The sequence below is a fragment of the Vicugna pacos genome, chromosome 1 (assembly GCF_048564905.1).
Source record: "Vicugna pacos chromosome 1, VicPac4, whole genome shotgun sequence".
In the NCBI taxonomy this organism is placed as follows: domain Eukaryota; kingdom Metazoa; phylum Chordata; class Mammalia; order Artiodactyla; family Camelidae; genus Vicugna; species Vicugna pacos.
In genome coordinates, this window is record NC_132987.1 from 63,642,616 (window position 1) to 63,668,409 (window position 25,794).

At 33.6% G+C, this 25,794-nt stretch overlaps 1 protein-coding gene across 3 annotated transcripts in view; it reads left to right on the forward strand.

Moving 5' to 3' along the window:
• Positions 1-25,794, forward strand: part of ZNF148 (zinc finger protein 148) — a 109,264-nt gene that overhangs the window by 68,185 nt on the left and 15,285 nt on the right. For all 3 annotated transcript variants that reach the window (XM_072963910.1, XM_031683645.2, XM_006200895.4), the window contains exons 5-7: positions 355-480; positions 7,301-7,424; positions 8,728-8,811. In XM_072963910.1, coding sequence (XP_072820011.1) covers positions 355-480; positions 7,301-7,424; positions 8,728-8,811 — 334 coding nt within the window. The remainder of the gene's footprint in view (positions 1-354; positions 481-7,300; positions 7,425-8,727; positions 8,812-25,794) is intronic.

Here is a 25,794-nt window from a genome sequence, read left to right on the forward strand (position 1 = left end):
TTTTTGTGTGCTTTTAACTTTTGTATCAGTTTCCTTAAATGGGAGAGTGAAATTGTCCTTGCTTCTTTATTCCGCTGGGTCATATTATCTTTTCCCAGAACATCCTTAGCCTTTTTTTTCTAGATAAATTTTTGTAAAATCCTAGTTTATTCCCTCAATTTATATGCTGTTGATTCTTATTTTCCAATTGCCTGTTAATTTATTCTTCAGTGCACACATTTACTTATACACACATACATAAATAATCATTCTGGGAGCACCGATATGTAGGTTTAGCACAGGATTAAACATGTAGTGGCTTTTTGTCACAATGGACTTTTGTTTATTTCTAAAATTGGCTTTTTTTTTTAACAGATAAGTGTAAAGCAGGAAATTACTTTTACTGATGTATCTGAGCAGCTGATGAGAGACAAAAAGCAAATCAGAGAGCCAGTAGACTTACAGAAAAAGAAGAAACGGAAACAACGTTCTCCTGCAAAAGTAAGAGAATATATTAAGGTGGTAGTCCCTAACCTATTAATCCTAAACTATTGGTTATTCCTGTAGGCTGGACCATTAGGCAGACATAAGTCTCATGTGCCTTAGTAAAGTTGGAATGTTACGTCAGCTTCACCTGGAGGAAGGAAGGGATGCATGCCTGTACGGAGGTGGTGGGCCATTGCTTTAAATTTTTCCACTTCTCTTTCACTGTGTCTTTTTTTAAAAACAAACTTTTCTTAGCCCATCTCTCTTTTCTTTAAGAACTAACAGGTGGTGTTCAGTGCCCTTGCTTCTCATTCGTAGTAGTTTTACATATTTTAATATTATGGTTTCAGGAAAATTCTGTACCAGTTACTTATCAGGAAAAGATACCTGTGCTAGAGTAGAATGTAAGCTTGATGAGGGTAGGGACTTCATTTTATTCACAGCTGTATCCCAAGAGCCTGGAACAGCAGGCATGGAATAACAGACCCTCAATAAATACTATGGGTGAGCAACTGGATTAGTGAAAAAACAAGTGACCCATAAATACTGTTAGGAATTACTTGCTTTTTTTCCTCTTCAGTACAGTAGTAGTTGACTATATGTAGCGTTTTGGTATTCCTAGGAAGTCTCTGAACTCTGTGTAATGTATTTACGTCTTTATAGTTATCTTTCTCTTTTGTTTTCTTCCCTCATATAGTGAAGAAGTCTTTTTAAAAAGATCACTTAGCATGACTTTTTTATTTTGAGGGCTACTTGTTTTTGCTTTTGTGATTTAAATCATCATCACTAGCATTATTTATATATTTTGTATTACTTTTGGACTTAGTGGTGTGCTGAACCCAGTTTGTGCTAGCTTGCCAGAGCCAATTGGTAAGTTTTCAGGAATTTTACAAGCTGGTACTAAATCAAACCATTGGTAGCTTAAAATTAGCCATGGTGAGAATATTTAAACCATGGAAATCAGCAACCCTACCCTCTGACTCTTTAAACTCTTGTTAAACATTTACCAGCATACCACTGCTTTTGGAATATATAAGGATGGCTTCTATAGAAAATTTTGAAAAACTAACATAACCCATAACCACATTTCCTAGAGGTAAATACCTTAATTTTCTACCATATTCCCTTCTATCTTCAGATTTGTATAGGTAGATTGAATTTCTCAATTTGTAACTTAAAGTATGTGTAAATTGCTTTTAATGTTACTGAAGATTTTTTTTCATATTTTATTAGCTGCATAATGTATTATTTTTTGACTATCACATTATATTCAATGATTGCTATGTTGTTGAAAATTTGTTTTCTCTTTGCCTTCATTTTAAACCATGCTGCACTTAATATATTTGTGTATGGGTCTTTGTGCACTGCTGAATCAAAGGGCGTGAACTTTTAAAAAGATCTCTTTAAATAAATAAATAAATAAATAAATATAACAAAAGGTTTCTTGATAATGTTACTCCTTCCAGAAGTGTTGTATCAATTACATTGCTACCTGCAGTGGTTCTAAGGTGGTCCTGTCCATACTCTAACCAGCTTTGAGTATGAAACTTTGCTTTTTTGTAGCTTAAGATTGATATCTCATTATAGTTTAAATTTAATTTCTTTGGTTATTGATCGTACTAAGACTTGTTTTTTGTCATAATTGACAAAAAACTGACATTTTATAGTTCATGTTTTGTGCAATCCCTTTATCCACCTCCCCCTCCCTCCTTCCATTCTTCCCTTTCTTTTCTTGGGGTTAATATTTTTCTCAGTGATACATATAATGAATAAATCAAGTTCTTTATATATAGAACAATACCAGGTTTTGAGGGAAATAACTTACAAATTTGTGATAAATGATATTTTGCATTCACTGCTGGTCTGTGGGAAATCTATTACAAGTCTTTAAAAACAACATAATATATATATATATAACAACAATACATATATATATGTTGTATATTTTCCTTGGTATTTTATTGCCGTGTTTTTCTGATACTATTCTTGAATGTAATGTATTCTAAAATTCTGACTGAAAGTCAGAGTATTATCTTCTAGTAGGATGTTATTTGGAATCTTTGTATGTTCTAGGTGTTTCTAAATACATATCAGATTTTTACAGTTTGTCATTTTTGCTTGTCTAATTTGAGCTAGTTAAATTTATTTATAATGTATTATGATATTTCTAAGGGTATTATTTAAGTTTTAATATATCTATCGAGTTGCTTGATGAAAGATTTGGCCTATTCTAAGTATCCTGTATATAAGAAAATGTGTTGGGGGAGTCTTTTTTAGGGAATTCTTAGGAAGGTGAAATGACTAGAAGTAAACATGGCAGACAGAGGTGTGAGAATAACAAAAACAAGTGGTTTTAAATTGTCCTGGCCTGTTACCTGTGAACTAGGAAATGTTTTCTACCACAGAAGGATTTTATGCAGATTGTTGAGATAACATTGTTGAAATCTAAGAATCCTTTTTAGTGAAATATAACGATATTATCTTAACCTTAAAATGATATACATTTTATAGGTCTTTTCACACTCCTTAGTAATTCAGTGATATAGAGCAGGGTGCTTTTTAATTACCTACTTCTCCTTATTCTGAAATGATCTCCTTTTTCATTCTCTCAGCAAATAATTGCCTGTTATATGCCAGATCTCTTATCAGGTGCTGAAAAAGGAACTGGGTTTGTTTGTTAATAACACTATAGGTGATCTGAGTAGAAATTAATTATTCAAGGTTATGCTGAACTCAAGAAGGAAGAGTATATTTCACAGATGAAATAGATTATGAATTATATAGAGAATCCTTTCCCAGCAATTTATTATATACATCATTTATTTCCAGAAAAGATTTGTGATTTTGATATCAAAAAGATTCTAAATCGAATGATTCAAAATGAGGAAAACTTAATTAAAAGGAGGAGAGAAATATAGCTGTTTGTCATACTTTCTCCTACATGCTAACTTCATGGTGGAAGGAGAGGCTTTAAGGTGAATAACTGATTATAAGACTGGGGATGGAAATATGAAACAGTACTTAAGAGAAAAATGAAGAAAATTAGTAAAAGAATGTGTTCATATTTTATTTATCTCATTTCCCCAGGGAATTATGCATTCTGGGTAAATAATTTTTCCACAGAACCAAAACCTAACTTTAAAAAACATATGGATGTGTAATTCTTTCTTTTAAAAAACATGACATACTTCTTTGCCTAGTATTCAGGAAATATGAGAGAAATAACCTTTCCTAAAGCTCAGAGTCATTATGCTGAAAATCAGTTATCTGTATACCATGTTATATATACCATGCTTATGATAACAGTAAATTTCATGTCCTGATGCTGAAAAGCTTGCCATTTAAAAATGAAATTTGCTAATATGTAAAATCAAGTATTGGGACAGTAAAAAATCATGAAGAATGGAAGAAAGTGACACTGTGAGAGTGGGGCATTAGCAGTAACTATGATGGTTAAGATACTGAAGTGGTTATTGCTCTGGGCTACTTATTTTGTTGTATGTCTTTGGGGTTGCACTGTATGTCCATTTCTAGTTGAATTTGGAGAGTGAAGGGAATTTTAGAAGATCTCACTCCCCACCCCAAGTTGCAATAAAACAACTCGTAATAGGTAAGAAATTTAAACTATCTCCTCTAAATTGTTTTTTGTGTTTCGGTGGTTTAAAAGTTGATTTTGATTGCCTTAATGTGTGATAAAACTTGTAATCATTGGTTTAATATATACTTTAATAAATTCAGTAATACTAGTGTCTATGGTGTAAAATGGGGAAAATCATGTCTGCCTTTTAAGAGAGCAAAACTTTCTCATTGAAGGGTGTCAGGTTTCAGTTATCCAGTGGCAATGATCCTTGAGGAGTCAAAAAATCTCTGAATTGAATAGGCAGAGCTTAGTGCTTGGCTGGATGAAAATTGGCATATTATTTGAATATATCTATATCTATCTATCTATATATATGTATCTATCTGTGAATGGACTGTGAGGTTAAGAAAGCAGATTAATTGAAGAGTTCCATTTGGTATTGAAATTTTTTACTGAAAAATTCTATTTTAAATTTATAAAACAGTTAAGGGGAAGAAAATCAAGTGTGTTGAGTATTATTTAGATGATTACTAATTTCTCCACTCTTGATAAAGCCTGATTGCATGATCTTTATAATATAATATATTTCTCCAAAAGTAGGAATAACAGGAGTCAAATCATGTGGAGATATTATAGCAGACGACTTAGGATTTAAACTTTAAAATTTCAAATTCTTCTGTTCTAATAATGTTCATATGTTGAAAGGAAAAAGAAAAGCAAAAATATTTTATGGTACTAGTAGCAAGTAAGACCACTAATCTCTAAGGCAAACACACTTAACTGATAGATCGCATTTTACTAAAAGATCTGGAAAGGATGTGAACAGAAAAAGAAGCCAAGTCTGTATTAAGGAAGGTAATTTTCCCTCATTAATGAGCCATTTTTGTTCCACCAAGGGGCTTTGTTCTTTCCATACCCATTTCACTATGTTGCTACTTAGTGAATTAAGAAAAAAATTGAAAGTACCACTTTTTCCGAAAATTTTTATAAAGAATAAAGTGGTAAGCTGTGAGGATGTTTAGTATGGATAGTGGGCAGCTGTATCAACATCTACAGAGTCTCACTATGTTCCAGATAGCATTTTGGGTACTGGGGTGATAGTGGTGAATAAAACAGAAAATATGTCAGTTCTATTTAAAACAGATTACAAATTGGAAGAGCCACTGGTGCTCTTGAGTTGAGGCTTGAATCTACAATGAAAGGCAGCCTTACCTCCAGTGCCAGAAAGCAATGACCTAGAACTCCTTAACTCTTCATGAAAGGGCTTTGTACAGTCAAGGATTACATCCGTTTCACATTAAGTAACTTGGGCTGGATTTGTTCCTTACAAAGCCTTTCCTTAAAGTTGCTATGCCACAGAAAGCTATTGAGCTGCCATGGTTTTTGGCACTTGGATGTTGTTTATTATCAATATATGTAAAAAAATACCTGATGCTATCTTGTTTTTATTCTGTGTTGTATAAAATGTTTAACATCTTTTTCTTACTTGTTTTATATTAGAAATATTTTGAATCATATTTTAAAAGAGTTTTTGCTTTTTTTGTTTGTTTTGCACAGTGTTAACTGGAATATTATTTTGTGAAGTGGAGGGGTTGAAAAAATTTTAGATTGGCCAGAGATGAAACTTTTCTGTTCTCAGTGACTCTCTTCAGGAAGCTGTGACACCCACTTACATTCTCCTGCCAAATGTTTCCCTCTGTGACTTTGGTGCATAGACTTTGAAGCATTGTTGACCACACTGGCAGGTTGCCCAGAACCCTCATACCCTGTATAATTTGCATAATAATTACCATTGATTTACATACCGCATAGGCTGAATTGTCTTTCTGAATTGAAGAAAAAAATTTTTTTTTAAATTGAAGCCCCTTTCCCTTACCTACTCCCCTTTCTAGGTTTAAGAAGAGGGTCATAGTCGTGTATTTACAGACCCTAATCAGTTTCCACAGGCCTTTGTATTTTTTAAGATGTTTATTGGATTTTTCTAGCATCTGTAGGGCATAGTTTTTTTGCTCCCACTCTGTGTGCTTCCACCTCCAGTATTGTTACCCTCTCACTTACCGTACTCCTCCTGATCTTACCTCCTAGTTTTCTTTGCTTCTTATTTTCACATCATATTCTGTCATCTTTCTTCTCTCAATGAAGAAAAAAAGGAATCATTTGTTATTTTCTCTTTGCCACATGTCTGGTGAGAGAGGCAGTTTAATGTTGCACGTTGATAAATTGGAATAAATGAAGCCCAAAGATGAGCTTCTTTCTAGCACTGTCCAGACCTGGCCCAAGATATTCTCAACCTCGGAAGCACAGGCAGATAAAGGTTGATCGGTTATTGTCACTTGTCTTCTCCCTCATATTTTCTCTAATTTAGTAAGGAATATGCTTAATAATAGTTTAGTAGTCCTAGAATAACCTTAGAGGTCCTAAACTGAACCAGGCTCCAAATTCTGTCCTAGGATGACTTGAAAACTTAGTTTTCTCTTTTTCTTCTTTAAGAAAAAAGAAAAAGGAAAATGTAACAGGTAAGCATTTATATGGTTCAGAAAAATGTTCTTAGTATGTACAGGGTAGAGTCTCTCTCCCACCACATCTCCTATCTGCCAAGTTCCCCGGACATCACAACTGAGGTTATATACATTTTATGTGTATCCTTCTCAAATAGTTTTTATGCATATGCAAATGAATATATTCCTATATATACTCTCTTGTATGCAAAAATTAGCAAAATTATATACTAGATTCTAAACTTTGCTTTTTTAACTTAAATCTTGGAGCTCTTTCTGTATAAGTGTATAGAGAGCTTTCTCATTTTATTTCACAACCACATGATACTAAATTGTGTTCGTTTTTCATAATTTATTTAATCAGTCCTATACTGATTGAAATTTACTACGTATCTAAAACAAGACTTTTGTCCTGCATTTGTGATAATTTGAAATTGAAAACAACGCTATACTCACCCTAGCAGAGAATGAGGGACTTGATTAGACATCAGCTTTGGAGGGGGGGGCAGAGTGCTGAGATCTTATTTAACCAACTTCCAGAGTTTCATTAGTGACTTTTACCCCTTCTGAGTCATATTGTACTTTCTTACAGTTAGTGATAACGTTATTCTAATAGCCTGTACAAGATTACTTAGGAAAAAATATTTCATAATCTCTAGTGACCATTGTTTGCATTAAAAGGTATTATTTTTTTTATAAATTACTATTACACTTTAAAAATTTCTTTCTCTTGTTTTGCCTTTTTTTTTTAAACCAGATCCTTACAATAAATGAGGATGGATCACTTGGTTTGAAAACCCCTAAATCTCATGTTTGTGAGCACTGCAATGCTGCCTTTAGAACGAACTATCACTTACAGAGACATGTCTTCATTCATACAGGTATTTCTTGAATTAAAGTGGGCTTATGGCCCTTAAAATTACTATCTTTGCTATTTTCATCTTTGTGTAAATGTCATTCATTTCTAAGACTGTAGCTAACCTAGCATTTCGAATTAGAAATTTTATAGACCAGGATGTCAGAAAGAAACCAGGAAAAACTTTAATGAGAAAACAATTAGCATGTATGTGCAAAATTAATTAGTCTTAATTGGACACTTATTTGGCTTAATGTGTTCTTTTTAGCTAGAGAAATTGTTAAAGAATGAACTGTTAAAAGCCTGTCAACATTTATTTTTCTATGCAAGACGTCCAGATGGAGTTTGAAATAATGAGTTTGGGAATCAAATATAAAAAAGGATAATTAAGAATGTGAAGTTGTGGAGAGCAGAACTAAAAACTAATTAAGAGATCTTTGGAGAAACATACTAGACATGTATGTTGAGTTAAGGGATTGGGAGGAAGACAGAGTAACAGGTTGATTTGATGAACTGGGAAAATTCAGTGTCCCAGAAGCCAAAAGAAGAGAGTATTCCAACGAGGGTATGATCAGCAGTAGCATAACCTTCCAGGAAGATAGAGAAAAAACATTAGAATAAATAGCAAGGTATCACTAGTAGCTTTTAAGTAAGCAGAATGTAAGGGGTGGCACAAGTAGGTGGTGAAGAATTTGAGACATAGGATGGACTTTTAAGAAAGTGTGGTAAAAGGAAGGGGAGGGAGTAATAAGGCAAGAGTGTTAGGGTATCTGGGAAGATTCTTTGCGTAGAGTAGACCAGAGAGTACTTTCTTTAAAAGGAAAGGCTCCAACAGAGAGAGAACGTTTGAAGAGACAGGATTATTTTTTTAAAGGGGATGTTTAGTAAGTTCTGAAGATTCTGGAGAAAATAAATGAAAGGGCATAAAGTATGTCTAGCTGGGAAGAACAAGGTGGGTGGATCCCCTTCCAGATAAAAAGGAAGAAGGGATGTTTAAGACACACTTGATAACCTGTGGAGTCTTTTCTAGCCATGTGATTTTCAAATTCTATTTTAAGTTGTTTTCTTTATATACTTTTTTCCCCCTTGAAGAATATAGATCATATTTAATCTCATTTTTTGTGTGGTTGTGAAAAAGTGAATTTTTAAAACTTGGGGGGAAAATTGAGAAGAAATAAAATTCTGTTAAGTTAATGAACAGTATAAAAAATTGTATAGATAACTGGAATTTTTCAGAATTTGGACTTGTAAGATTTCTCTTTCTTCAGAAATAGTAGCTATAAACTGTTTTATCCAGAACTAATTTGTGGATGTGAAATTATTTTAAGGTGAAAAACCATTTCAATGTAGTCAATGTGACATGCGTTTCATACAGAAGTACCTGCTACAGAGACATGAGAAGATTCATACTGGTGAGTGTTGCCACCCTTACTAGGGTTGTTAAAATTACCATTTCAAATATAGGGAAGAATTTTTAATAAGTAGCAACAACTTGTTGCCACTTTGATCAGTTTTGTTTCTTAAAGAGTATTTATCACAGCTCATCTTTTTTCTTCCTTCAGTAAATCAGTGTTAATTGTTAAGACTTGACTTAATGTGCAAAGCCTAATTACTTTGAAATAGAGTTTCATAATAACTTAAAATATGTTTAAAGTGACAAAAGGAAGGAAGTTTTTGTGAAATAGCTGTTTCCTTAAATGTTTAACAAGTTGATACTAGATAAAATTATCATTCACAGTAATTAGTCAGGGGGAGGAAGCAAAATGCCTGCGCCCTAAGATAGCAATACCACTTTTTCTCCCTTTACTGTTTCATGTATATGTTATCATGTATGTAGTTTACTATATCAAGAGAGTCATAATCTTATAAATTGGAAAGCCATGTTTTCAGTCAAGTTGTTAAGGATTTAGAAACAGATAGTTTTGAAGATCACTATAAAGGAACGCATACTTAAAGAGTTAAGCCTCATTGTAGAACAAACATTTATTTGCATTTATTCTATTTTTTTTTAACAAACGTAAACCAGATTTTAAATGTAACCTTCATTTAGTAAGCTGTTGACTTTTGACATCTCTTAAGTGTGTTGAGAAGTATTTCTTTAGAATTTTTTTCCAGTGTTTTACTATTTTGTGATGGAATAAAAAGCAGAGTTGTGTAACTTTCATTCTTACATTTAAATAGAATTGAAAATGATGGTGATAATATATGAATATTGAAAATATTAAAGTTTTTCATATTTCTCTGTATTAGGAGGTCAGGCAAGTACCTACCCATTGTTATTTAGATGTGTTCTCGTGATACCTGTAGTACCTATGAAAGGGGATTCTTGGACAGTTTGTCATGTAGAAGAAGCAAGCTTTTCTGCCTGATAACTTTCCTTGATTTTCTTTGCCCCTAACAAACAAGCATGAAAGTGGCTGGTCTCCTAAATAAAACTTCAACTGTGTGGCACATCTGTACGCTTTAATGTTCTATTTTTCAAAGATTGTTATGCACACTATCCACTTCAGTTTCTTAAGTAAACGTTTATTCATCACCATTCATGGAAGGAATTATATGAGGAACTTTGGGAGAAAGAAGAACTTTATTGATTTTAAGTGACTTATAGCTAAATTTTAATTTTATACAATAATAAAACCTAATAAATCAAAGTGGTTAAATATTTTTGTATGTTTATAGTACCTATTAGATTTTGGTGATTTACTCATTTATTCAACAAAAATTTACTGAGCTGGCAGTATTTTTCAGGTGCCAGAAATACAGAGATAATGTAAGGCAGTTTCCTTAGAGTTTACATTCTAATGGGAGAGACAAACATAAACAAGCACAGTGTAATAAATGTAGTTTTATACAAAAATGCTGTCGTGTCCCGAGGAAGAGCCAGATGTGCAGTCAAAGATTACATGGTGAAGGCAACATCGAAAAACTGTGGGAGGCTCAGTTGAGTATGTGTGTGTGTCTGAGTCTCAAAAAAGATTTTCAAAACAATACTTACCCTTATTGCACTCTACTATTTTCTATTCTGTTCTAGTAGTAAATTCTTTTTTACAGCTCTAGTCACAGTTTTGTAATAACAGTTTGGAAAACAGTTGCGTGCCATGGCGTACCTTGAATTTCAGCGGTTATATTGTGTAGTTAATGTTTGAGAATTTACTAAGACTAGATATTGTGCTAAATGTTTTGTTAAATGTCTCATTTAGTCCTCAGTTAATCTTGAAAGAGAGGTGCTGTTACCATCCCCATTTTTTTAGATGAAGAAGTAGTAGGAAGCACACAGAAGTTAAGAAAGTTACCTTAATTTACATAATCTAGTATATGATGAAGCCAACATTGCAGCTCTCTTCGACTCCAGAGCACACATTTAATCACTGCCTGTGCAGAGTGGGACTAGAAGCAGAATGGTGTCTTTCAGCCTTGTGGAGTTTTTCTTGCTCTGCCACTAAGCCAGTTATGGCTCAGCCTTCCTGTGGGTTTAGTAACATCTAAAAGGAGCAGAAGCAAAGGCTGGAGTTTTCACGTTATAGAGACGATAAGAACATGAGAGCAACCAGGGCAAACCAGTCAGTATGGTTCCCTAACAAAGTTTCTTTTGAAGAGAGACTCAATTTTGCTTCATTGTCCCCACCCGCCTCACTCCCCAGGTGGAACTGATGTAAGGGGAATAGATTTTCCTTCTTTGCTTCATTGTTCTTGATTCTTTTTATAGACTGTTTGAAGATAAGTAAGGTATTTTTGTCTTGTTATCAAGATACTTATAAGCTATACTGATCTGGGAATATATATTTAGAGCCACATATCTATCCTCCATCATTTATTATTTTGTCCTTACTGTTCTTTTTCTGATGTTTTAAATGGCGTTTATTTTTGGAGGGGGATAGTGCCCTAAAGTTTTCCCATGTCAAGGCTTTCTCTGTAGGCTCTTAATTTAGAAGAATACATTGAAATAGTTACGACAGTAAAAAAGATTTTGCATATGTTTATCCATTTTTAAATTGTCAAGAAGATAATCTCACCTATCCCCTGATCCTCAAAGGTTGTGAGGTGAGAATTACTAGTTACTTGCAAGCTCTGTTTTCCTTATACCATCCCTCATCCTTCTGGGTCTCATTATACTGTCAGTTCCAGTCTTCCAGCCCCCAAACCTGTTCTCTGTTCCAGTTGTAACATGGTTAAAAATCAGTACCTGCTTGGCTGCTCTCATTACCAGTAAAGAAGTCTTCCCTGCCTTTTAAGAACTAGAAACAGCTTGATTTGGTTTTCAAGTAGAAAAAGTTTAGATTCGGCCTGGACAGGTTATTACTTAATTGTTTGCTAAATTTGGGCTAGCCTAGAAATGTCATTTTAAGGGAGAGTACTGAGGCTGATCCCTGAAATTCTTATTAAAGCTTTATTCCTTTAGCCTAAGGCACTGAAATGGTCAAAATGCAGATATCCTTGGGATTGTATTTTTGGCAATTATTGGAGATTTGTATCTTTTGTGAATGTGTTATAGATAGATCCTTTACTTAGAGTATGTTTGGGGATATAGGAGATAAGGTGAGGACTTGAAGCCAAAGTTGAAGATAGTAGTCCTAATTGATCGTTTTGTTTAGGGTCAGAATTACTGCTAAGATATATACCATGGTTAGACATTCATTGTCACTGGCAGATTTACTTTGTGATCAGATGTCTTTATCTAAGATGCCTTTTCCTTTGCATTTTCAAATGCATATATAGAATAAATGTTAGAATGACATCTCTCCGGTTATGTTCTTTTCTAGTCACTTTGTCACCATTTTACTCTCAGGAAATGCCAGTCTTACTGCCATGGGGAGGGTTCGAGGAGTAAAGGACTTATGTACAATTTTCAGTGTTTAATTTTATTATTAATTTTCTGAATTCCTTTAAATAGTAAGTCACAGAACACCTATTCTAATATTCTGACTATTACAGCAAGTTATGGTTGTTTTTTTATAGTTGTGGCAGTTTTCATAATCTGTTTTTTATCTCATTAGTAAAAACGTTATGAAATCGTTTCTATGTATAGGGAAGTTTTTACAAAATGATTTTCCTCCCTAAAATTAAAGAGATTTTGAAAACAAACCAAGTCATTCAGAATTTTACATATTCATTAGGTTTCTTTCCCCATAAAGTTCTTTTTTAAGGCTTTAGTTCTTGAATATATAGTTTTATATATACAAATGTAGCAAGAAACACTGGAAAACCTGTCTTCTAAGTTAGCATTCTTCATGCTTGAAATATGTGTTGATCTTCCCTTCCTTTTGACTATGACTTTTGTTCACAACCATGTTAGATAGCTGAATAACAGCATTATTACTATTTTCTAAACCAGTTGGGCTAGTGGGGTGAAGTCAGAGAGAATGTTGATTCACCCTTGACTAAGTTTGTTCAACACTTTGTATTTCCTTCAGTATGGTTCAGTTATTAACAAAAATAGTTTTCCTCTCATTATTTTGAAGCCCTGACTTATGGTTTATTAGTTATAATAGAGAAGTCTTATTAAAAGGAAATGTTACAGACCTAGTTAAAGTCTTATTTGTGAAGATGAAGAAACTGAATACTGTTTAGGCTACTGAAAATGTTGCCTGCAGTATGAGCTCCTGGCGTTGTGATTGCTGAAGCCAGACAGCACTGGCATGGACCGAGCTTGCCAAGAAAGGTTAAGCAGGGAAGTACAGATTGCTGTGACTGACATTCTCTGGTTTAACAAAGCTTTCAGAAACCAGATTTTTTTTCCTCTCCAGAACTGTAAATAATTCACATTAAAAAACATGGTAACATAAACATATAAAAAGCTTAACACTGTTTAACAAAACATCTCAGTAAAGATCTAAAAGAAATCATACATACATACATACATATATATGTGTATATGTAAGCTATACCATCACTTTTTAAAGGTATTTGTGGGGAGGGTGTATAGGAGAAATCATCCAGAAAATTAACTCAGTTTAAACAGTATAGCTTAGAAATGAAATATAAAGAATCAGAGGCTTTAATAATGAAAGTTGCATGGTTTGCAATTAAGTGTATGTATTTTGTGTGTGTGAGTATCCCTCCTCAATTCATATAAAATGTTCTTTGTAGTTTATAGTGTCTGTAGTTAGGAAAAAAATATTTACCATTTGTTTTGACAAGTCTCTAGTTTAACAAATTGGGAATCTTTTGAAGGGGTCTCATTCTTTATGTATAATTATTAAATGAATGAACATGTGACTAATGTGACTCAAAATTTGACAAATTCTATACAAGTAATGCAGACAACCTGCTTTAGGATTCAGATGAAATAGATGAGTGAGGATTCAGATTGGTAGCCCTGTGAGCTTGACTTAATGTGTTACATGGCAGTCAAATGTCATCACAGGAACAAGAGCAAAAACGTGGTGGAAACCAGGACCAGGAGAAAAATCTGGGCTGTACTCAAGTTGGGAACCTTTGAGGAAGGATAGATAGACAGATACACAGATAATCAATTCAGAAACACACAGAGCAGCAGGTTAAAAATCAGGCAGATACTGGATAACAGGCCAAGCGGCGTGTCAGATACACTAGTTTAAAAGAACCAGAAGGAGGCAGGTACTTCAAGATAGTTAAAAAGCTAGAAATTCCTAAAAGTCATTGTTATCATAAGCATAATACTGTCAAATAGATTTATTAGTTCCTGTTTTCTGCGAAGCACTGTACTAAACACAGTAAATAAGTTATCTCTATCATCACAGCAGTCCTTCCAGGAGGGTACTATTATTCCTTTCCCCCCCCCCCCAAACATAAGGAAACAGGGTCAAAATGATTAAGTAATCTGCCCCAATGCACACAACCAGTTAATGGCACAGTTTAGGTCCTCAGAGTTCATACCATTAACAATGCTACTGAAAGAGTAGATCAAGCACCGAGAAAGTTTGAGCTGACAAAAACTTTTGGTTTTAATTTTGTTTCTATTAAGGTTTTTATTTTGTTCAGATAAGCGCTTAGCCACTCCTGGACCTGGCTTTATGGCTTATGGGCAGTGGGGTATGCCTGTTTGAGATGGAGTCTGTGTATGTAGGAGTAAAAGCAAATTCCACCTGGTATGGAGTGAATAAAGGCAAGATGAACAACCTGTAAATGACCAGAAAGGGGTGGGTAGAGTGGGAATGAGGAGTAAGACTAGAAAGCTCAGTTTTAGAATTATATTGTCAAGCTTTGATGCCAAACAAAATGGTGTCAAACTTATCCTGTAAGTATTATAAAATACTAGTGCATTTAACTGCCATGTTGGAGGAATATTACTGTTTTGTGAAGAAAAGTAGAAATTTGGCAAATGTGTTACTTTTTGTTAACTATAACTAATGTGGAAAATTATAATTTATTCAGATAATTGCACATTTATTAAGGTTTACTTTTAAATATTAAAAAATGTTTTTAAACAAATAAAACAACATTGTTAAGCTTCATTGAATATAATATTACTTCAGTTTTGACCAGTTCAAGAGATAGGCAAAACTTGGAAACCACTATTACAGTGAAACAAAGAAAATTATGTTTTCAGGACTTTAGATCCTCTTTATTTCTGAGCAGTATGGGGTGAACTGATTTTCAGAAAAAGAGGTGAAAAAGGACTCCCCAAATTTAACTTCACACGTAGAACTGTCTAGTTTTTTTAAATGTTACTTCTGGCAGCAGTTTCTCATTTTTGGTGTTTTGGTCTTTCTTTTTTTTTTTAACCATTTTTAATTACTTTGAAATTGTGGTTAGTCTAGCAAGGTAAGTTTCTCTACTCTTTCACTTATTAGTTTGTCTTCTTTAATATGACTTCTTCCCTGCATCCTCCCCACCTGCCCCCAAATTATTTTACATTCTACAGAAGGTGAAGCATCAAGACAGTTAGTCTAGATCTGATGGTTTGTTTTACACATCCTTTGACACCATATTCTTCTGGAAAAATACTCAGTACTTCCTTGAACTTAAACACTTGGGAAGCTTCAGGTTTCTCCAAATTGAAGCTGCCGTTTTGACAACTACTGCTTGTTATTCCAGAACCCAGTTGAGTGGATAACCAACATTCATGCCTTTCAGATCTTAATTCATTATGTTTCAGATACCTGAATCGGCTGACAACACATTTTAAAAATTTTTTGATCAAGTTTTTCATTTCACTGACTCACTTTTAATGACACTTAGGCTCAGAATTCATATATTTTATTTGGACCTTTGGTGGAAGAGTGGCTGTCAAAATGTACTGTCTGATTTAGACTCAGTCATGATGAAATTGTATTTAAAACATTTAGGACAGTCTAAATTTACTTATGAAGGTCATTCATTATTTTTCTGGGTACTTTTTAGATTTTTAGATGTTATCTCTGAAGAGTTTCTATTTTTAAAAAATGCCTAAAATGTCATCATTTTCAGCCCATCTTTGAATTTAATGAGAGTATCTTAACATTCTTTGAAAGAAGCCACAATCATAATAACAGCTTCTACATATTTTGTAGCTTGTTTTGCTTTTCTGTAGATCTTTTGGAGAAAGTCTTAACTTTATGACACTATTACGAAGCAGATGTAGGTTATAGGACTGACATCCTAATGTAGTACTAAGTGGTTACTTATCTATCCAGCTTTATCTCCCAAAGCTGCTTTTATGCTGTTTGCGTAATTTGTCATTGATACAAGTGCTTCCTACTCTTTATTTCCTGGAGAACGCTGAGTGGTCTCCTGTCACAGCTGTGTAAAAAAGCTGATAGACAAATTAAGTTTCTTGATTTTTTTATCCCTCATATATTTTTATCCCTCTACATTTTTTAAGGCCTGATTCTTCCTTACCTACATTTCATTGTCTATTTTGATTTTGACTTTCTAAGGGTGTTGAAAGAATGAATGCTCCAGTGTGCATTTTTAATTATTCCAGAAACTATATTTGGTCAACTCTTAATTACCTTAGAGAATTGACCAGATTGTAGATTGATTATTTAAAAGTTAAAAAGACAAATGCGATTGTGAAAAAATAAAATGAATACCAACACAAAAAAACAACATGTTTATTGCTATTGTTTGAATAACATAGTATTCTGTATAGGCCTGTCATGCTTATATAATGGAGAAACTCTTCATCCTTAAAAATCACTTGGATATATTCTTGCCTACTTCATCTAGCTTTTAGTTCTTTATCATTGGATAGAAGAGAGAGACATGGAGTCTGATCAGCTGTAACTCTAGAGTCTTGAGAAAGTCTTAACTTATTCCTATAGGAAAAATATCCCTGTTATTAAGATATTTTATTTTTTATATGAGAATTAGGGAGAAATGGACGATGGATTCATGGGAGCCTGGAACCTAGAAAAGATACTATTTTAAAGTGTTAGGATTTAGTGACAAATGCAGGTGTTTCCCATATGCAGAAGCCATGGACATAAATATTAGGGACTGGCCGGGAGACATTTGAGGGTGCTGTTAATGCTGCAGTGGACATAGGGTTGTGTATATCTTCTCAAATTACTAGTGTTTTCATTTCCTTTGGAAAGATACTCAGAAGTGGAATTCCAGGATCATATGGTAACTCTAGGTTTAATTTTTTTTGAGAAACCGTCACACTTTTCCATAGAGGCTACACCACTCTACATGCCCACTGACGGTGCGTTAAGTTTCCCTTTTTGTCGCATCCTCACAAACACTTATTATTTCTTGTCCTTTGATAATAGCCATTCTGATAGGTGTGAGGTGATACCTCATTGCGGTTTTGATTCGAATTTCCCTGATGATTTGTGATGATGAGTATCTTTTCATGTGCCTCTTGACTACCTTTGTGTCTTTTTTGAAAAAATGTCTATTCAGGACTTTTGCCCATTTTAAAATCTGGTTGGTTTGTTTTTTCTTTTTCAATGTTGAGTTGTGTGAGTTCTTTGTATATTTGGGGTATTAACCTCCTGTCAGATATATCATTTGTAAATATCTTCTCCCATTCAGTGGGTGGCCTTTTCATTTTGTTGCTGGTTTCCTTTGCTGTACAAAAAAGCTTTTTAGTTTGATGCAGTCCCATTTGGGATATTTAACCCTTTCTATCGCTAGAATGAAAGTTTTACTGAATTAGGGTCACTTTAAATTTTAAGTAGGCCCTTAATGCCTACTAGAATTTATTTGTTTCCTTAGTCTATTCATCCTGCCACATCTAAACAGGGTCCATATTTCACCCCATGGACTAGTTCCACCTGCTACCTGTTACTGTAATTAAAAATTCTGTTGGAACGTAGCCATACCCATTCCTTTACGTAAAGGCTATGGCTGTTTTCTCCCTATGATAGCAGAGTTGAGTAATTGTGACAGAAATTGTATGATCTTCAAAGACTGAAATATTTACTGTCTTACTTCTACAGATAAAGCTTGCCAACCTTTCTCCCAAACAATTATTTCTTACTTTCTCCTTTCTGTAAATCTCCAACATTTCCTCCTACCTTCTCACTTTCAGCTGATTACTGCTTCTTATTTCACTGAGAAAACAGGAATAATCAATGAAAATTTTAATAAATTCTTAGTATCATATCTATTCACCTGTAAGTTGGAAAATTTTGATTTTTTGGAGGATAGTGGGCTAATAGTGTTTTATTTTGCAAAATAGCTGAGGATTTTTCTAATATTTTGTGTAATATGTATATAGTTTGAGATTTTTTTTTCATCTTAAGGGCAGTATGTTTTGTTGGCTTCAGTTTTTTTTCATTATTTTAAATTATACATTATACATTTTCATTATTTTAAATTATACATAATTTACATGTAATGAGATTTATCATTTTTAGGGCATATACTATGTATATAAAAATATAAGCATAAATTTGTGTAACCCACCATCATCACAGTGAAGATACAGACCAGTTCTGTCGCTCTTCAAATTCCCCTGCAGTTTTCAGGTCAGCCTCTCCCCCACTCCCAACCTGTGGCAAACACTGATATTTCTTCCTGTCTCTTTAGTTTTGCCTCTTCTAGAATATAATATAAATTGAATCATATGGTATGTAACCTTTTGAATCTGGCTTTTTCCGTTCCTATTTGTTGATGGATGGGTAATTAAATTTTTTATTGTTGATCAGTATTCTTTTGTATGAATATATCGTAGTTGATGCCTCCATTCCTTACTTAAGGTATATTTGGGTTGTTACTAGTTTTTTGTGTTTACGAATAAAGCTTCCATAACCATTTGTTATAAAGATTTGTATACAGCTTTTTTGTGAACGTATTTTCACATCACTTGGGAAACTACCTAAGAGTGGAATTGCTGGGTCACATGTTAAGTGAATATTTAATTTTATAAGAAACCATAAAACTTTTTTCCAAAATGATTGTACCGTTTTGCATTCCCATAGTAACTTATGAGAGTTCCAGTTGAAACTGCATCATCACCGGTGTGTAACATTGTCACATTTCTTTATTTTGGCCATTCTAATAGGTGTGTACTAGTATCTCATTATGGTTTTAATTTATGTTTCCCTAAGGACCAGCTATGTTAAGCTTCTTCTCATATGCTTATTTGCAATCTGTGTGTATATATCAAATTTTGACAGAAGGGGTGTAAAGTGCCTCTTCAGTTCTTTTCTCCATTTGAAAAGAAATAGATTGCTTTCTTATTGTTGAGTTTTGAGTACTCCTCATATGTTTATTTATATATCAGATATGTAATTTGTTATTTTTTCTCTTATAGACTTGTTTTTTCTAATTGATAGAAAACCATTGTTTTCTTCAAAGACTTCTTGATATTTTCCAAGATAATACTGCACTTAATTTTATTTTGCATATAATATTAACTTCATATTTCTAACTGTAATGCAAAATAAAAAGTAAATGGTAATGAATTTTACATTAATGTGTTTTCTGAAATATGCAGAAATCCAAAAACAAAAATTTGCCAAGAATATTAGGCTTTATTTTCTGCCTATTAAGTATAGAGCAGAAGTTTTATTATATGTTTCAAAGAACAGTATGAATATTTTTTATATTCAGTAGGTAATATAGTGTTCTTACATAACATCTCTTACCTAAAAAACTGCTTAAACTGTGTATTTCATTTAAATCCATGTTTAGTACCAAACTGAATCACTAAAAGAAATTAACTTACATCATATGGAAAATAAATTACCTTTGGAAAATATTTTAGCATGTGACTTATATTTATTTTAATTATATGTAGGATGTAATTTATCAGATTCATGCTTTGCAACAATTAAAATGCTCTTACCACATTACTAAATCAATGGTGCATTTGAAATAAGCAAAGATCATCATTCACACTGAATAATCTTAAAGTACATAATGAAATTCATAGAGATCTGATAACATCAGAGAGAATAGGTTATGTAAAAATTTAGAACTACTATTGTAAAAGTATTATAGTTGTTAGTTCTAAGTATTAAATTTTAAAGCACTAAGGCAATTTGCTTGTTACTGACCATTTTTGAGAGTAGACAGGAAATAGTCAAGCGAAGAAGCATTTCTTATTTTGAAAAGCCAATGTCTTGGATTTGCTATAAAATAACCCAGCCTCAAGTTGGTTTAATCCATTTTGGGATTTAGGTTATCATCTCCCACACTATGTGCTCAGAAAAAGGGTGAACCCTCTTTAAAAGAAGATAACATCATCCAGAGCCTGTACAATTTTTCATGTAGTGTATTTTGCATTCAGTAAAAAATCACATTGCATTCCAAATGATGGGATGGAATCACAGAAAGGCAAGATGAAAAAAGATAATAAAAACAGTCTCTTGGGTGATCCAGACATTAGAGTTACTAAAGAAGGGCTTTAAAATTTAAACTATGACTAATATGTTTAAGAAAATAGTAGAAAAGACACAAATGATGAAAAAATGGAGACTTTTACCAAAGAATTGCAAGCTATGAAAAATAGGAAAATGAAAATTTTATAACTAAAAAATACAGTAATTGTTACAGAGAACATATAAGTTTAACGGAATAATAGAGGCAATAAAAGAAAAGGTTAATGAAATGGAAGACATCAACAGAAAATATCACGGGGAGAAAAAAATGAAAACATAGAAGAAAGACCTGTGGAATATAACTTTTCTTAACTTGGATATAGAAAGTGTTAGTCATAGTAGAAAAAAATTAAAACTTGAGTTGCGTTAATGCTAAGACCTTTTGTTCATTAAAGACACTATTAAGAAAGTGAAAACTAAGCCTGTAAATAGGTACAGAATTCCTACTAATCTGTTAAGAAAACCACAAGCTAATAGAAAAGAATGCAGAAGCTTAATACCAAAAAAGTTTACCATGATCAGGAAACACGAAGGGGTACTCAGCTCCATTTCTATCAGGGAAATTACTTAGTATTGCAACCTCATACCACTTGCACACACCCTGGAAGGGCTAAAATCAGAAATATAAGTGGTACACAGTATAGTCTGCCCTCTGTATCTGCAGTTCTCCATCCATGGAGTCATCCAGCCACAGATCAGAAATACTACATGATCTGTGGTTGATTGAATTTTGGCATCTGCAGATTTTGGTATCCGTGGATCCAAGGGACTACTTGATTGCTGGATGCTAAGGGATGACTGTACTTGCAAGGATGTGGAGCAGTTGAAACTCATGTATTATGCTGGTGGGTATGTAGATTGGCACATCCAATTTAGTAAACTGTATCTACTGAGGTTGCACCCACATAAACTCTATGATCTGTCATTTTCACTCTAGTTTTATGTTTATGTAGTGTTCATATAATCACCAGAAGACATATACAAGAATGTTAAAGCAACATTGTTAGGAATAGCCCAAAAGTGAGATTTTTTTTTTCTGAAATCAAAACCCAGATTTCCATTAAGTTTGAATGAATAAATTGTAATACATTCATATGATGGAATGGAATACTGGACATGGCATTATAGATAAATCTTAAAAGCATAACACTGAATTAAAGAAGCCAGGCACAAAAGAATACATACTCTATGACTCCATTCATGTGTATTTCATAGACAAGGCAAAATGAATTATTTGTTAGAAATCAGCATAGTAATTCCTGATGGAGAAGGGATAGAGGTGCTTCTGCAGTGCACGTAATTCCTAAGAACAGTGTTCTCTTCCTTGGTTGGGCTGCTCATTATACAGCTGTGTTCACTTTGAGAAGATCCATCAGACTACATGTATATTCTGTAGACTTTTGTGTAGGTATATTACATTTTAAGGAATTTGTTTGTAAAATGTGGTAAGAGAACCTTCAGTGTACTTTTTTTTATATGCTTTAACATTTCCACGATAAGAACAGTTAAGGCAGAACTAATCTCTGGTGTCATAAGTCTGGATAGTGTTTATCTTTGACAGGTTAATGGCCAAGTGAGGCACTTAGGAGATGCTGATGATGTTCTCTTTCTTGATTATGGGTGCTAGTTACATGAATTGTGTGGGCTTTGTGAAAATTCAACAAGCCATGATTATGATTTGTTTGCTTTTCTGTATGGCCGTTATTATATTCCAGTAAAAAGTTTACTTGATTAAAATAAGAAAGAAAGGAAGAAAGAATGGGAAGAATTAGTTGAAATAAAATTTGCTTAGCATTGGTAATTATTAAAGCTGAGTGATGGGTACATGAGGGCTCTTTATAGTCTTCTCTACTTTTGTGTATATCTGAAAATATTTATAAGAATAATTAATATAAACTATAGGGACAGACAGCAGATAATTGTTCGCCTGGAGAGTGGGAGAGGGAAGGACAGAGGGGCAGGAGGAAGGGATTACATAGAGTAGCAGGAAACTGGTTTTATATAAACTCATTATTGTAGTGATGCTTTCAAAGGTGTTCGTTGGTGAAAACTCATCAAATAGTCAAATAATGTAAAAAAAAAAGAAACAAACTTGGGTTCCAACCATTCCACTACTATAATTTTCCTGGACATTTCCTGTCCTTTCCCAACACTGGCAAACACTTAGTACTTGCAAAATGATGAAAACCTCGGTGCAGCTTCCTGTGTTATTGGGTAAACCATGATGTAGATGAATTTGGTGCTAAAAAGGCGGCCACCAGGGTTCATCCCTAGGTCTGGTTCATTATCACCGTGACTTTGAATAAAAGTTTCCTAGCCTTGGCAAATAAGGATAATTTACTTGACAAGAATAGAGTTGATTTAAATGTTAAGAGTGTTTGGTATACATAGTAGGTGCTCAATAAAAATTGAAGCTAAAGATATAAATGAGACATATTCTAGGTTGGAATGCATATTTCACCTGCATTTTTAAGGTGACACTTTAAAAAGTAGAGTGCTTGGAGCAGACCACTTCATACCATGTTCGTACCTGTAGTGCTTGTTCACTCTCTTTAGCTGTTTAACTGACAGCTGAATTCAGAAAAGATAACTGCATAAAATTGTCACTAATTCTTGAGTCAAACAACCTGAATTCTTTGCATAAAAGTTATGTTATGCTCCTTGTTCAAATTAGAGCATGTACACCGGATTTCTCAAGTGCATTGTACGTGAAATAAGTGTAGGTTGTGGTTCATTTAAAGAGGCAAATCACTATATTGTGACAACAGTAGAGACAGTTTTAAGGGTGGAAAAAAAGTCAAAGGACCCTGATTAGGAAAAAGGATTTTACTGATGAACAGAGTATGTTTTTGAGAGAATGGTCCTTCATCCTTTGATACTCTAGTTATTTTTAAAAAGAATGAAAGCAGGTATGTGTTTGTCCAGTCTTACATGAAGACCACACCACATAAGAAAGAAAATAAGCTGATGACAAGTTTCTTTTTTGCAGGGTGCAGTCTAGGGGATTCAGTATAGCGTCTGTTGATTTGGTAACCCTCCTTGTGCTTAATGTAGTCTTCATTGTTGATCTTTTATTCTAGAGCACTTGTTTTCAAGAGGTAGCTGGAAATTAGAGGTTTATGTTAAATTCAAAAACAGATGGACTAATTTGAAATGTTTACAACTCAGGATGATGTTAACTTAGCTCACTGCTGTTTTAGATCTATTTTACATTTTGGTATTCTAACTTAAATTTCTTTTTGGTAGGGATATACTGACACCCGTCTATCCAGCCATTTTACTAATTTAAAAAACTTTTCAAACCACCTCTATAGTAGATAGACTTGTGTGTTATTCTGAATTAGTTTTTTAAATGAGTAGAAAATAGTTACATATGCTATGTTTAGATGGTGTTAACCATTAACTAATACTACTTCATTTTAGGTCTTGCACTGTGCAGGTGCCATCATTGGGACATCAATTACTTAGTGTTAGTATGCTTGGATAATTAGTGCCAGATGTGTATTGTCTGCATTTATTGGCTGATAGAAAAATGAAATATGTAAATTGCCATGATTGTATGATGTTCAGCTTATTTTCAGAATTAGGACAGTATTATTTGTTTATTTTCTACATATGATTAAAAATTTGACTCGAGTCTACCTGGGATGTTGCTCTTAATAGAGGTGATTAATCATCTTTCAGAGTTGTCTGTCTCGTAAAGTGGAAGTCTAAAATCTAATCTCTGGTAGCCAAGAAATAGTTTTCCATCTGTCATTTGCTATGTCATCTTAAGGAAACCAAACTACTTAAAAAAAATTACACTGTAAATGTGTAATTTCATAGCTCTACAAAAGGAAAGAAGAGAAGCCCAGAAAAAATGAAAGAACTGTTTCTTCATTTTCTTTTGTTGAGGGAGGTGGTGACCCCAATGTGTTATTTTTGTAAATGCACAAACATTGCCAGTGTTTCTAAAATTTAAAATGCAGGCATTGAAGTTTCTCTCTGATCTCCATTCTAGGGGAAGAAAACCATTCTGTACTTCTAGAAAGGTAGGGTTTTAAAAAACTCACTGCCCAGAAATATTACTACTTTAATTAGTTAACTTCTTAAGGACTTTTAGGTTTTTGTCAGTTTGATTGACATGTGTATGTTACTGTGGCAACTTAACAGTTTTTATTTAATAATTTATACTTCACTGGTTGTGATTTATTCTCAGATGATTTCCTGTATAGTTTCCTGCATAGCATATGGGTTCTTCTTAGACTGATAAATGAACTGTCTAGCCTCCCAGAAGTACTGTATGCCAAAGATATTCTTGTATTTCTATATGCTCTAAAGTTTTAAGCAATTTTCTGGGTGTGTGATTTCTGTTCCATGTAATTACTTTAGTAATCCTCCTTGTTTCCTGTTTTCCCCTGAATTAGTTATCTAGCTTAAGGATGTTTTCATTTGAGATATATAGCCCAGTCATTGGGTTATAACTGTAATCAATATGTTAATATAATGATAATCATTTATCATCAACCTCTTAATTTTTATTTTTAATAGCTGATATTTATTGAGCTGTTAGAATGTGCTAGACTTTGTTCTCAAATAAAGACGGGTTATCTCATTTAACATTTAGTTTAGAGGTATGTTTTATTTATATCTTTATTTTACAATTGAGGCTATCAAATCTTAAGAGTTTAAATAACATGCTCAATGTCTCACAGTTAAGAAATGCTGAGACCAGCACTAAAACCCAGCTTGCAAGACTAGATGGATGGAAGTGCCATCATGTAGTTAGGGAATCTGAGGACTAAGCTGTGGGTGGAAGATCACAAGTTTAGTGTGGAATATGATGCGTTTGAGATCCCTAAATGTCATAGAGGTGGATAAGTTCAGTAGGCAATTTGGACGTGTGCTCCAGAGCTCAGATTTGACAGTAATTAAAGCTATGGAAATAGATGTTTCCCTTGCTCCCAAAGAAAAGAATATGGAATGAGAAAAGCAAGGAGTTTAGGAGGAAGCCATGAAGAACTAAAACATTTTGTGGTTGGAGGGAGGAGGGTGAGCTGGAAAGAGCGTTGAGAAGGGGCAGTCAGAGGTGAAAGGGCATGAATGTCATAGAAGCCAAGGGAAAAGTGAATTCGTGGAGAAAGAAAGGATCACCCGAGCTGAAGGCTGTTGAGAGGTCTGTTAAGATAACTGAAAACATGTAGTTGTGTTTGGTAACCTGTAGGTGATTCACAAGAGCCATTTTGATAATGTTAGTGCAGAAGCCAGATTAGAATGGCTGAAGAGGAAGAAGAGAGTTAGTTGAAACTGCCAAAAATCAGATTAATATGTCAAGCCATAGTAAGCTAGTTTAACATAAAGCTATGTCCTTACCAGTTTCTTGTATATAATTTGCCCTAATAATTATCCATGTATTTTAGTAAGAATTCTTACCCGTAAACATCTCAGTGTGTGCAGTGTCTTAAGTTTTTACTAGGGAGAAACACTGCAGTGGTGGTGGGGGTGGGGGTGATCTCATTGATAACTGTTAGAATTGAAATTCCAAGCTCCTAGGGTATTGGAAAATTACCATTAGTGGAATACCTTGAGATTGTTTCTCCTTCACTATGTTATTGCTTTCCTGAATTGTAAACAATATTTATAAAATTCTTGGTATTTTTATGTAAGCTTTTCCTGTTAATC